At 48.1% G+C, this 15,000-nt stretch overlaps 1 protein-coding gene across 1 annotated transcript in view; it reads left to right on the plus strand.

Annotated features, from left to right (window-relative positions):
- Window positions 1-2,353: 2,353 nt before the first annotated feature.
- abtb2b (ankyrin repeat and BTB (POZ) domain containing 2b) overlaps window positions 2,354-15,000 on the plus strand; it is a gene marked incomplete at its 3' end in the record, with an annotated part of 50,235 nt that continues 37,588 nt past the window's right edge. Inside the window, exons 1-2 of the mRNA XM_080842039.1 lie at window positions 2,354-2,503; window positions 2,678-3,560. Coding sequence (XP_080698165.1) covers window positions 2,711-3,560 — 850 coding nt within the window. The 5' untranslated portion in view covers window positions 2,354-2,503; window positions 2,678-2,710. The remainder of the gene's footprint in view (window positions 2,504-2,677; window positions 3,561-15,000) is intronic.

The raw sequence follows: 15,000 nt of genomic DNA on the forward strand, positions 1-15,000 counted from the left end.
GTGTGCTACGGGCCTCTCCCTTCTCTTCCTCCAGAGTGACAGCAGGAACCGTTCTAGACTGACCTCTGGGGAGTGTGTGTGTGTGTGTGTGTGTGTGTGTGTGTGTGTGTGTGTGTGTGTGTGTGTGTGTGTGTGTGTGTGCGTGTGCGTGTGTGCGTGCGTGCGTGCGTGCGTGTGTTTGGGGGAGGGTAGGGATGTGTAATTTCACTTATGTGTGCCTTTTATTGGGTGGGGTGTGCTTGAGAGCACCTCAGTCAACAGGCTGGGGAATGTGCACTGGACTCGGGTGAAGATGAGTGAGAAGGCTCAATCCCTTTTGGAGAGAGACAAACAAATTAAGAAATAAGTCTCATAGGAAGAAAGATATACAGGGGTCATTCGAAACAACAGGCGTTAAACAACCCAACCGGCAGCTGTGTCTTTAGCATGGGAACCGACAGACTTGGTCACTGAACACCTTTCTTAATCCTGCTTGTTGAAAAAGATACTACAATGGGACTGAACTGGTTTAAGGTGGCTACACTGGCAGCAGTGGAGATTAAGATTGTTCAAATCTCTCTTTGCCTCTCTCTCACCCCAGAGGCCTATATATCATTTATCATACTTTGGAAACCAACTATTGAAAAAAAGAAATACATGAGTTCAAAACAAGGATCTACATTCCAAGGTAATTTCTGTGAAATTGTTGTGTAGAAAATTTAAGAATGTATTGTATTTTTTCCATGCCTTTATTTCTTTTTAAGAATAAAGTTTTATGCTGACTATCTTATTGTTTTGGGGTGTTTCACGATCAACACGTTCATGGTTATAAATAATCCAGGTGAGAGCTGTTCGTAATCTCCGCGGTGGAAATACAACGCATTGTAAGACTTGACCGACAGAGGGCACAAAAGTATAGTGCCGTTTGACCCTAAAGGATCAGTGGCGACAACACGAGAGTTGTTATAGCACAAAAGTAGAGAATAGAGTTGTTATAGCACATAGTTAAAGTACAGCAATAGTACCTGAAAGTGCATGTATATGTATGCCACTTCAAGTCTCACACTGCTTCCTTAAAGCTTTTTAAAAAAAATTAATATGATAATAATCGGGAGACAGTTGCTCGCCTGTCGCGCAAGGAAATGTCTACAAGGACCAGGTTGTCTTCTGCACGGAAGCATTCACTGAATTCCTCAGGAGTAGATGCTGTTCTGAAATTGTCATTAAATCTGATAAATATTACTATTCACAAACATTATTAACGCAACTTTTGTGTGAGATATCAGAACAATGAAAAATCAGGGCGTGGGAATATGTTATGGCATAACTTAAAACTGTATTTGTGTAGACCCAATTAGACCTAAAATTATTATATGACCGCAAAAACAAAACTTTATTTCCAGTATTATAAGACCGCACCCGCTCTCTAGCCAAATGTAAACATTACCCATGAGATAAGTGAAGTTGCGGTCTGATTCAGTGTCAGCTGTGTAAAACTATTAAACAATTGTCAACTGCTGTGATTCTCTGACTTCATCGCAAGCGGTTGAAATTTGGATAACCCCCGCTGAGAAACCTCAGACTCTCATTCCATGCGTTAGAGTGTAATGATGTTCAACAAGTCACATTATGTAATCTTGGATCGAGACTAGCGCTGCTCCACCCAAATCATTTGGGTGGAGCAAATCACAAATCATCCCTGCAAGAACACCAAGATAGCAGATAATAAGGCACGAGTTAGAGCATGCTTTCTCAACGGCTATGTTCTACTTTGTTTCCTGAAACAGTTGGCAACTGAGAGGGTGTTTTAACACTCCTTTACATGAATATGCATTGATTTAACTAGCTTACCTTTCTGCGTCTTAAAAAAAAAGAATGAAATAAACAGTAGAACCAAAAGTAAATGTACAAATTCATATTTACCCAAAAAAAAAAAAATAATAAAATGAAAAACTTTGAGCACTTCATATTTAATTTAACTGATTGAACATTTTATGAAAACAGGATGAAATGGCTAACAGTACACCAGATCACATATAATTTGTAATCATTGGGCTTAACTTGCTTACTTACTTACTTTACTTACTAACTTTACTTACTCATCAATAGCAATCTTGTCAGTTCCATACCATAGTACCCATATACATAATGTCTATGATAGTAACCTCCGAGAGTTGCGTCGGGAGCTTATTGGCTCCTGGTCCCTAGCTTGTGATTGGCTCACCCTCAGTTCCGGGGTTCTAATTGAACTCTGAGTTGTGCTCGCAAAATAGGAGAGCCACTCTTGAAGTGGGAGGGTATACTGCCTGCCACGATCAACGGAGTTCGTTTCCTAAACGTTAACACTCAAAATGAGACAAATCCTTAATCGGCCTGCCGTCTGGATATAAATCAAAAGGGGAAACTACTCATTTAATTCATCAACAGACAGGAAACTTTTGGAGTTTAACTTTTTCTCGTATTGACGGATCACGGAGGGCCGGTGGTGAAATAACTCCGAAGCCCGAAATCAATGGGAAAATAGGTAAGATATGCTTTTGATTTCTCTGTTAAAATAAGACGAAAACTGATATGGAAATGTCTTTAAAAAGCATTGAACGCCACAGAGCTCTTGGTTAGTGACAGTTTCAAACTTGCGTTGAAATGAGGAACAACTAGTCAAACCAGATTGTCTTACTCGCAGTTCTGTTTTTTTTAGTACTGCAGAAAGTCCCAAAACACGCAATCAATTATGGCTGGGATGAGTAACTCTAACATGAAGACCCTGGAGGACCTCACTCTCGACTCCGGCTACGGGGCAGGGGACTCCTGTAAGTCTCTCAGCCTCTCCTCGTCCAAGTCAAACTCGCAGGCGTTCGTGAACACTCCGCATCGGGGCAACTGGTGGTACTACTCCGGGTCGATGAACAGCAGGAATAACAGTTGGGACACGGTGAACACAGTGCTACCCGAGGACCCCGAGGACATTTTCTCCAAGTGTCCCCGACTGCCGGATTTAGAGGAGTTTCCCTGGACGGAGGAGGACGTGGGCAGGATCCTACGCAAAGTGGCCAGCAAGGGCCCCGCGTTCTCCAGCGATGCTGTCCGGAGGCTGTCCACCCTGATGCGCAGGGCTCTCATCCGCATCTCCAGAGAGGCGCAGCGGCTGAGCGTCATGCACTGCCGCTGCACTCGCTTTGAGGTGCAGAGCGCCATCCGGCTGGTGCTGAGCTGGTCGCTCGCAGACCACTGCGTTGCGGCCACTGTGAAGGCCATCTCCATGTACAACATGAGCGCAGGCGAGTTACTACGCAAGGGCAAGTCCGCCAGGTGCGGGCTGACCTTCCCGGTGGGACGCTTCTTTCGGTGGATGGTGGACACGCGCATCGCTGTGCGCATCCACGAGTACGCTGCCATCTGCCTGAGTGCGTGCATGGAGGCTTTGGTGGAGGAGGTGGGCGCGCGCGTACTGATGGCCGACTGCGGGGCTTCCAGCGGCGCCCTCACGGCAGAGGTGCTGGAGGGAGTCGTAAACAATGACGCGGAACTCTGGGGGGTCCTTCAACAGTACGAACATCTGATATGCGGGAAGAACGCGAACGGTAAGGGGGTTTAATAAAACACCACAGATATGTCACATTTTCAGCCCAATGAACAGGTGATGTGATGTGCTGCTAATTATGCATTACCAGCTCCATCAACGTATTGTGTATGCAGTGGATATGGAATTGAGAATGGCATGAAGTCAAAGGAGTATTTTGAATGTGGTTACACTACCAGCCTTGGTCATTTCCCTACACATCACCCCACTTTGCTGACTAACCCTCTGACCTCCCATCAGTACCTTCATCCTCTCCACTCTCCATTGTGGCTATTCCCCAGCCAATGGATTGGATGCCAGTGTTTGTTCATTGTCATTAGAGTTTGTTTGTGGCTTACCAACATCAGTCCAGAGCATGGGTTTTTACTAGCGTACAATAGCCTTTTGTTTTCCCTCTGAGCCCCATTCAGATTAGCTGTCTACTGAGGCCAGGGAAACAGATCCTGCAACAAGAAGAAGGAGGCAGACAGTGCTGGATTATACCCCCCTCATCACACACAAACACACACACACATAGAGGAAAACACAACACATGCAATACCAATGCACACGCACAAACACACACACCAAAGCAATTATGAGTGTGCATGCACACAGTGATCTTCTTAAACACATAGTGACATTGCAGCTCTCCACACACACACACACACACACACACACAGAAAGAGAGAGAGCAAGAGAAAGAGAGAGAGAAAAAGAGACACACGTGTATAAACAGCTGCATCTGACTGAAGCAGTTAGTTGGTCCTGGGGCCACTGCCCAGTGCAGGATAAGAACCATACGCCTGACTGGCAGGCCATGAATACAACTGAGAGAGGGAAGAAAGATTGGCATCACAAGAGAGTGAGCTTTAAGCTGTGGTCCTGACTCCTGATCCAGAGAAAGAGAGAGAGAGAAAAAGAGAGAGAGAGAGAGAGAGAGAGAAAGAGAGCTGTAGAAAGGCAGAGAGAAAGATAGATGTCCAGGGAGGATTCATAGGGATTTAAGTTTGCTTGCGCCCGAGGCAGGCGTTTGTTTGTGTGTGTGTGTGTGCCCTGGCAGCTCGTGCCACTGCCCCCCCCCCCCCCCCCTCCCCCACTGGCCCGCTCACAGCCTCCCTGCTTTCTGCAAAAAGACGAGCAATCCAGAACACGGGGCTCGTGCCAAGCCCAATCAGCTGGGCAGTAAACAGACCACAGAGATCAATGAGCTCTCCACTCTTCTGTCCTGTCAGACACATTTTTACACACACACACACTTCACACATGCACACACACATTTCACACACTCACACACACACACACATGCACACACACACACACACACACACACACACACACACACACACACACACACACACACACACACACACTCACACACACACACACACACACACACACACATACACACACACACACACAGACACACACACACACACACACACACACACACACACACACACACACACACACACACACACACACACACACTTGTTCTCTGGTGCTTGTTTTGATCAATGACCATTCTACTCCACCCTTCATCCTGTGTCAAGAGTGTGTGGATGGGCAGCTTTACTTTGATTCTGCTGAGTGCATTAGAGAGCCCTTCTTGTAATGGTAACACCCACCTGCATTTCTGAGGCAGGCCGACTGGCTTGATGTATTTATGTTTGAAGGACGAGCTCAGGTTGGGCTGTTTGTTGTTGCTGAGAACAAAGTCTGGGATGGAGAAGCTGGCTGCTGATTCGTTCTGTTTTCTTGATGACTGACACTGTGCTTTTCCAGATACAAAAAAAGCCTCCTGTAAATAACGTTTTCAGATGGCTGTGCTTGATTCCTATGTAAACCCTATTCTACAGAGACAGCCATCGTTGCTTTATTCTGTGTTTTTAGACTTTGAGTGCAGCAGAGTGAAATGGTGAGGGCGCGTTAGAAAGGAGATTTGGCAGAGGACGCGGCCGTGCTCAGAGGTTCCACACGCGCCGCTCTTGCCTGGTTAACACATGTGCAGGCCCCACGTTGCACAGGGTCTCTGGGCTGGGCCTTCAGGAGCGGCAGGGCCAGCCTTCCCCCAGCACAAAAGCTCCTCTCTGCTGTGCCAAGCAGGCTCACATCTGGAAGTTTTTAAGGCAGAAATGACTTCTACGGCTCCAGTAACAGCCCTGCTCTCCCTGCCCCAGCCCCCTCTTCCCTTTCCTTTCCTCTCTCTCATTCGCCCTCTCACTCTCCATTCCTGTCTTTCCATTTCCCCCTCTCTTTCCCTCGCTCTTTCTCTTTCCCTCTCTCATTCTCTTTCTCTTTCTGTCTCTCTCTCTCTGTCCAAGGCCCTGCTTCTCCGTTTTATTTACTCAGTCCCTGTGTTCCAGCTGAGCTTCCTTCATGCATTTATTTTACTGGGGCAGTGACACACACACACACACACACACACACAGACACACACACACACACACACACACACACACATCATGCACTAGTGAACTGCCCTGTAGGGAAGGGCGATGCCCGTGCATCTGTCTGTCTCTCTTTCTCTATCATGATTGATTTCAGTCTGTCCACAGAGCGAGCAGAGAGAAGCTACTGTATTGATTGGTGTAAAGCGGCGGATGTTGTATTAAATTATTGATCTGGAAGAATGCCTAGCGTTTGCTCTCTCTGCCATATCCTCCTCTCAGAGCTGAAAGTTTAGCCACATGAACTTTGGATGGTGTAGCCTCCCCCCCCCTCCCACACTCCCACTCCACCCCTTTCTCTCTCTCTCCCAGCCAGTCCCCCAGCATCATCGGGAGCAAGTGGCTGCGAGTCCTGGGAAAATGTCTGTGCACAGCTCAGTGGCTTTGCACAGATGGAAAAACCACTGACTAGAGAGCCCATTCCAAACCATCCAGCGCTGAGAAGAGTCTGCGCTATAGGGCAGGCAAACTATATAGGGCAGGCAGAGACTATCGCAGAATAAGCATCAACATTGAGTCATGTGTTTACATCGGAGCTATAAGTGTTTCACATTACCTCACATCATAGGTATAAGCGCTAAGAAATCTGATCCTTTGCTGGGTTTTTTCAGTTTTTTTTTTTTTTTAAAGGGACAATGCGTTGTGTGTTTTGGGACAACTAATCATGCCTCTTGGCAGGTGAGATAGAAGGGCCTGTCTGATGTAATGGTCCAGTGGGATGAAGAAGTCACTAAGTTGCGTTGTCCAGCAGATGACCTTTGCGTCTCGCAGGCACTCGCATGTGTGTTAGTCTGGCCCCAGTGAGATGGGACTGCTGTTTAGATCAGGCTACATGGAGACTGCACTCTGTTCACTCTGTGATGAGAGATGGGATGGCAGAGAGAGAGTGAGCGAGTGAGAGAGAGAGAGAGAGAGAGAGAGAGAGAGAGAGAGAAACAGAGAGGGAGAGACGACTCCAGTGTTTATACATGCTTCCTGTCCAAGCCAGTGGCCCAGCTGTGAAAGCAGTGGCTCTTAAGAGTAGGGTAGCTAAAAAAGGGCTGGTGTATAATAGGCACTGATTATACCACACGACTCGCATTGAGGGAATGGTACTGTAAGGTCATGCACTTGTTTATGAGGATGTTTTTGTCAGTCATCGAGTTTTGGTCCTCTGATGCAACACAGATAGCCTATCTTTCCCCCACACGGTTGCACTTACGGTGACTCACAGATGGCCTATCTTTCCCCCACACGGTTGCACTACGGTGACTCAGAGCTTGGAGAGTCCGCAGATAGGAGAGGGAAAAGTAAGGAGTGTTCTGAATGTTCTGCTGACTTATAAAAATAATCACTTCGGATGAAAAGCACAAACACGTAAAGCGAATGTACTCCAACATCTGCACACTCCTTTTTTTCCTTCCTCTCTCCTTTCCCTCTTGCTCTCTCTCTGTCTCTCTCACTCTCTCTCTCACTGTTTTTGTTTTGCTCTGTCTGGTGGAGTTGGACAGATCTATCTCTCTGAGGTGGAGGAGTCAAATGCCAGGTTGAATCCTCGGCTGCTTGGGAGCCTCCGGGCTGCTGGGAGGGAGGCTCAGACTCACTACAGGGGTATGAAGGGGTATGAAGCTGGGTGGGGTACAAAGGGATGGGGTAGGGGTCAAAGAGACCTTTGGCATGTGGCATTTGGGGCGCAGCCATCGTGCCACTGTCTCTGCCAGCACCAGGGGCTTGGCTCTGCCAGTCGCCATAGAAACCTAGAGCCAGACAGGAAATGAGGGGCAGGGAGGGAATTTAGGGCAACAATTCTGGACGAATCCCTGGTGCTGGGAGAAAGGACTATCTGTCTCCTGTTTTGGAACGGTGGAACAGTGGAAAGTGAGGGAGCAACAGAAAGAGGACGAAAGAGGGAAGCAGGGAAATAGAGGAGGAGGAGGAGGAGGAGGAGGAGGAGGAGGAGGAGGAAAGAAATGGCATTTGCCTCTGAGCTGTTATTTTCTTCGCTTCTACTTACTGCCAACAAAGACAGGCTGAAATCCTCAGCTCTCTCTCTCTGCCCTGTCTGCCGTTAAGATTAAACAGGTGGATACTTTTCACCAGCCACCTCTTTGTTAGGAATAAAGCTGCGTTTGCCATGGCCTTGCATCAACAGACTTAGTTTCCCAGTTAAAACAAACCATTTTGGTATGTTTATTTTCAAAATAAAGTTTATTTATATTTACTGTCTGTCTGTAACAGGACGATGTATGGTTGTGTCGCCAGGCATGATGATTCTCATTTAAATCTGATCATATTGATTCGCCTCATGTTCGGAGATCAGGGGATAAACAGAGAAAGCATAGTGTGTCTGGCAGAGGCTTTAGTGGGGATTTCAGAGAGACATACATTGCTTGCATGAATGAAATTGTTTGGAGGATGTCTCCCTCCCCCCCACGTGTTCACAGCAGTGCCTGGCCTGTGCCATCACAGGCATGGAGTCTGTCTTCCAAGAATAATAATCTCTCAATCATTTGGATAGCGATGGAAATCTCCTCAACGGTTCTTAAACCAGAGCAAGGCTGTAATTCCAAATTGATGATCGCCTTCAAACGACACACACAAACACACCGAGACACACACACTGCCCCATGCTGTCCCCTTTTTGTGCTCGAACCCAACCCACAATGAATTACTGCACTCACTATGTGTCCATTTGCAGCAAACGAAAAAAGAAATCAGAGTATTATTTAATTGCTTGTAGCGGGGAGCCCTCGCCTCTAAGTGGAAACAGATTTGCACACAGAGGGATCCTCAGTAATAGCCCCTCGCCGTGCTCTCTGATTTAATCTGCCAACGTTTTTACTGACCGGGCATGCAGGCAGGGTGGGGGATACGGTTGCACCCCACCCCACCCCCACCCATATCCTTAACTCTCAAAAAAAAAATCTGTAGCTTCTTGTCCACTTTGTTAGTTAGTGCGGGGGCCTGGAAGTCCCCCAAAAGTGCTCAGTAACAAGGTCAACCTCTACCGCCTCATTTGTAATGCTTCAAGTTCAAAGCTTATGGGGTGGGGGGAAACAGTCTCATGACTGGAGGAACTGTGAGTCTGGGCATGGGCTGGCTCAAATAGCCAGCTACGGGTTGATTCGGGATGGACTTACAGTAGATCCAAAGAGTATGCACTTGTTTTTTTGAGGGTGCCGAGAGGCCATTCATGTGTTTTGAAGGGACGTGAAGTAAGTTTGGCGCAGTGCTCACGAATTGGTTGACCACTTAACTTAACTGAGGCAGAAAATGTGCATGGAATTACTGAGATAGAGAACACCTTTGAATGTAATTGCTTCATTCCTTTAGAAAAGTCATTACCTTGTTAAGATTCCTCTTGTCTACTGGTCGTAAGTACATTGCTGGTGGCCCACGCAGCTGTGTGATGTAATGACTGTTGTTCAAGGAACTTGTTATGGTGGGTGTTGGTCAGCTCTCTCTCTCTCTCTCTCTCTCTCTCTCTCCCTCTCTCTCTCTCTCTCTCTCTCTCCCTCCTCATCATCTCTCTCTCTCTCTCTCTCTCTCTCTCCCTCTCTCCCTCTCTCTCTCTCTCTCTCTCTCTGTTCTCAGAGTGCATTTTATTAAAGATCAAGGGTCAATGCAGAATGGAGCGCTGGAGATCTGTAAGACTTCTCAGAACACTTTCAACATCTTAGTTGCTGTGAGGAAGAAGAAAAAAAGAGAGAAGAACATGGCCTTAAAACTCCTCTCATCTATTTATTGCCATTTGAAGGAATGCAAGGTTGGCTGAGCCAAATTGCTGTGAGCATTGCCTCAAACCCACAGCCACAGTTGTGGCCTTCCCAAGTCATGTTCTGTTTGAACTGACAAGGGAATGTCAGAATAAGGGTTTTGGAGTGCATGTATGGTGGATAGAAAGAGGGGAGTACAGTCTGTTGGACGGGGGAAGGGTTGGGTCTAAAAGGGGTGTCCGTGGGGTTAAACTGTTGGCAGTGCACATGAAAAGATTTAGTTTTCGGTCCTGGAAGGATCGCATCAGTTTCGTTTCTCCCACCTGGCACGGAGAATGAAATTCTTCAGATTAGATTTTCCCTCATTTTGGAACAGCAGCAAGAACCTGACTTGCAATTAAATGGCGACGTGCCCTTGCAGACTGGAGCAGTGAGCCCACGGCGAATGCCAATATTGTTATTTTTTTGTTCCATTTTTTTCCTCTTTACTGTTGTTTTTGCTTCGTTCAAGTCTGTCTTTTCCCCAGAGCGCTCTAGGGCTGGCCAGAGCATAGGCAATGGGCTGAGGCATGGAGCGGCGCGCTCTAAACAAACCGTAAACTACGGCCTCCGTCTTCTCTGAGCGTGTGATTTACTGTGAGAAAGCTCACTCTCCTGAAGCCGTGCCCTGCCCTCTGCCCTGCCCTACCCTGCGTGCCCATGGCATGACACAGAAGAAAGAGCTCAGTGTTGCTGCCTTTAATTTCATATTCACTCGGAGAAAAGCAGATTTTTCCTCCCACCCCTGACTAACGGGTTCACAGCCCGGCTTGTTGACTGCAGACCTGTTGTTGGCCCGGGTGTGTGTTGTATGTGTGTGTGTGTGTGTGTGTGTGTGTGTGTGTATGTGTGTGTGTGTGTGCTACAGACCTGTTGTTGCCCCGGGTGTGTGCTGTATGTCTGTGTGTGTGTGTGTGTGTGTGTCTGTCTGTGTGTGTGTGTGGGTGGGTGCCCGGCAGACTGGTGTCACCCACATTCCCTCTGGTGCTTTGAAGCCCTGTGCTGAGGCCCCTGCAGGGGGAGATTACATCTGCCGGATCTGCATGGGCGAGGAGGAGGCATGGTGTGTTTCTTCCATGGCGGAAGATGACCCGGATACACAGTGTGGATGCTGTCTAAGCGCACGGCACAAGCCGACAGAAACATATACACACACAGACACACACACACAAACACACACAGACACACACACACAGACACACACACACACACACAGAGGTCCAGGCTGAGAACGTCAGAGCTGGGGAGGTGGTCTGTGCAAAGCTGCTAGAGGAGGCCTGGAGTGTTTTGGGAAGATTCCTGATGAGTAGAGAGAGCGGGATAGAGACAGAAAATGATAGATAGAGAGAGAGAGAGAGAGAGAGACGTGGGGAGGAAAGAGAAGAAGTAAAGAGGGATCAAGAGAGGAGATAGCAAGACAAAAAGGGGAGGGAAAACAAATACAGAAAAAACGGTTGGGAGTGATAATCAGAGAGAGATAAAGAGCGATGGGGCTAGAGGAAGAGAAGAGAAAAGAGAAAGTCACAGAAGGAGAGACTGCCCGCCTGCTCTTGGGTAGGGGCCTCTGGCTGGGGGGGGTCTCGTGGAGTCTGATGTCTGAGCACAGAGTTGACTCATGCAGGACAAACATCTGCCTGCGCTCACATCTGATCTCCAGGAGCAGTCACTGAGCACGGGCTTGAGACAGCGCCTGTTTTAGTGAACAAGGACAGGGCAGACACACAAACAACAAACCAACACGACCAACAGTGAGAAATAAAAACCACACACACACACACACACACACACACACACACACACACTCACACACATGGATTTAGTCTAAGCCTAATTACCAATATGGAGGACAGAATCAAAGGCCTTGCCTTTGGCTGCTTTCCAGCTCTCTTTGTGTGTAGATTACTACTCTACTGTACACTGAGCTTATAGAGGCCTCATCATGCTCTGTGTCAGTCTGCATTGGGTTGCTTGGTTATACACTCCCATGAATAATGATGAGAACAAGGCTTCCTTGTCACTGTGTGAGAGAGTGCGCCCAGCATCTGCCCGGCATCTCTCACTGTGTGTGTGTGTGTGTGTGTGTCCGAAGCCTTCTCACTACCTGCAATAAGGCTTTGTTGTCGAGCCGCTGGAAAAGTTCCCCTCGGTGTCGACCCTTCGCTCGGGCTCTGGAGCGCACGTGTGTTAAACGCTCCGTACTGGTGGAGCACAGGAGTGTGTGAGGAGGGCAGGGAAAGGGGAAGTCATCGAGACGGCAGACAAACAGAGCCAAAGAGAGCAAAGCATAATACTGTGAGCTCAGCATGGCCCCGCTCCCAAAGGGATCGCTCATTCCCCATGTGTTAGTCAGGGGTGCTCTGTCATTCGGGGGCTCTTTGTGTTTGGTCCTGTTTTGGCCTGAACGTTTGCGAGAACTTTCAGTCCCACTTCAAATCAGGTGGCATTATTGCAGTTATGTAATTGCATGATGTCCTTATATTATGTATTTTATTAACTGTTACTAAGCCTTAAACTGCAAAGGCATGCTGTTACAGCGTGTGCTAAAACACAATATACTAGTTTTTATTAGGTGTATTGATTACCCTACGTGCAGCTGAAGTCTCTTTATGATAATGTCATTTAGTGTCCTTCATCCAAAAGCAAACAGTAGACTGTAAGCGCGTGTTCTTTCTCAAGCCTGAGCAGTTGGCTTTAGCATTGATGGTGCCTTGTGCTGCTAGTTGAACCCCAGAGTGACTCTGAGATCATTTGCTGGATGTGTTTCGTATCGAGCAGGCTTAGCTGCCCTCTGTAACTCTTGCGTGACTGTGGCCTCTCGGTGCACCACGGCTAAGTATGACCGCTGCTCGCGGTGGTCATTGTACATTAAGTGGTCTTTAACAAATCAAATGAAGTGTTGCCTGAACCCTTATGAATAGGCCCAGTGTGTGTGTCTATGTATGTGTGTTTGTGTGTGTGGGTGTGTGTGTGTGTGTGTTCATTCGCTCGGGTTTCCACGTGTGCCCGCAACCGAACTGACACGTTCAGCCTCAAAATACACAGAGAGTGGATGCAACACATTCATCAAGAGAACAGCCAACAAAGGAAAAGCATTGTGCTGCGCCACGGCGCTCTCTTTCCATCCGCGGATTGGGTGACACGACCCTCTTTTGTCTCTGGTAGCCATTCCTGCAGTGGCTGCGTTACAGGGCAAAAAAGAAAGCCCTTTTCCCAGAGACGGGCTATACCTGTAAACTTTTTAGGGAGGGGGTTGGGTCGGTGGGGGGAGGGGGCTGGGTCTGTGGGGGGTGGGGGGTAGGGGGGAGTTGTTCCAGCAGTGGAATGGAGGTGTGACAGACCTGCTCTGTCAGGCTGACACGTCGTAAATACCTTTCCCCACCAGAGCTGAGGCCACGCTGGCTGTTCCACCACCTGAAGCAGCCGCAGCAGGCAGGCAGGCAGGCAGATTGCAGGGCTGGGTTAGCGTGAGTTATGCACATTTTCCAGAAGCGAAATAGGCACTGTATGCATTACGGGGGCACAGGTTAGAATTTTCTTATAGTTGATTTATGTGACCTTTTGCTGTGACCGTGCTGGTATGGTGTGATATGATGGTTTGTGTTTTTCTTCTGTGTTTGACTGAAGACTCAGGTTCATGGCTGGTTCATGGTCGTGCACGTGCAGGCCAGTGAGAGTGGATGGTTTTTGAGATGTTTTTTTTTTTTTTTTTAAGGCTGAGTGTGCTTAGCCAACTGTCACACAGAAACAGAAGCCCACTCGGAGGAAGCACTCGTGAAATTTTCCCTGATTCCATGTCTGCAGAACACATTTCCTCAGCTTGACATTGGGTCCTGGTTCTCTGTGCTTTCTCTCTCTCTCTCGCTCTCTCTCTCACACACACACACACACACACAGAGACACACACACTCTAGTCTTGAAATACCATCATCAGCTGGAACAGGGCAATAACAGATGGGGCTTCAAGACCAGTGTTTGGGCCTCTCTCCTGGGTCAAGATCAAGGCCCTCTCATTTGCAGCGCTCTAATTTTTTCCCTCTTGAAAGTTTCTCTCCCCGTCTTTTTATTGTAGTCAATCGAACTTTTTACTAGGTGTGGGCTGCCTTCTTAACCATGGATGGAAAGCTGTGCAGTTTTAACATTCAGTTCAGTAGGGCTTTGGCATTTTTATATGCCGCCCTCGACCCAGTTCTCTTAAATCACGTGACTGTTTACGGTCCAAATGAAAGGTCCAATTGGATTGAGATTCAAGGATTACTGTGGGAGCTGCAACGTTTACAGGCTTACAGGCTGAGGCTGCAAAAAATATTGAATTAAAGACGCCATATCCGGCCGGTTCCTCTGACCTCGGATCAGCTGGCGTAATTGCCTTCAGCTGATGTTCGGGGGAGTGTATGGAGGAGGACGAAAGCAGAGCGAGAGTGTGCTGGAGAGGACAATGAGCCCAGCACGTCCTGGCACCTTGTCCGTCTCTGTCTCATCCTAACACACACACACACACACACCTCTCTCTCTCTCTCTCTCTCTCTCTCTCACACACACACACACACACACACCCCTGTATCTCTCTCTCTCTCACACACACAGACACACACACTCCTCTCTCTCTCTCTCACACACACAAACACACACACACACACACACACACACACACACTTCTGAGAGCACTTCTCTCTATCTCCCCACTGCCAGGTCCAGGTCGGCCCCTGTGGCTGACACACTCCACTCTCCGCCACAAAGGAGCCGGGGCTGCTCCTCAGATACTCGTGGGAAGTAGCGGGGAAGTGCTTTCAGAGGCACTTTTAGACAGGAGGGATGGAAAGAGGGAGGCTGAGAAAGAGAGATAGAGAGAGGTAGGCTGAGAAAGAGAGAGAGAGAGAGAGAGAGAGAGACTGGGGAAGTAATAATTCAACTTTCAGGAGAGATATGTGAAAGGGGGAGGGGTGTTTCATGAATAGACTCTCTCACCCGAGAAAAGTTTGGGCTTTAATCTCACTCCATCTGATACTCTCTGGTGTTCTCTTTTTCCTTCACACCCTCTCTCCGTCTATCATTCTTTCTCTCATTGACACTATCCTCTGCTCCTCTCCCTCTGGTCTGTCCTTCTGTCACTCTTTTTGTTTCACACCCCCAGCTCATCCTCAACATGTCCCCCCCCCCCCCCCCCGCCACACACACACACACACACACACACACATTTTGACACACCATTACGAGGAGGCCTGGGCTGTCTGTGTGTGGAGAGACCGGGTGTGAGCAGTAGAGACTGACACACTCGTCT

Source organism: Sprattus sprattus, assembly GCF_963457725.1.
Source record: "Sprattus sprattus genome assembly, chromosome: 7".
In the NCBI taxonomy this organism is placed as follows: domain Eukaryota; kingdom Metazoa; phylum Chordata; class Actinopteri; order Clupeiformes; family Clupeidae; genus Sprattus; species Sprattus sprattus.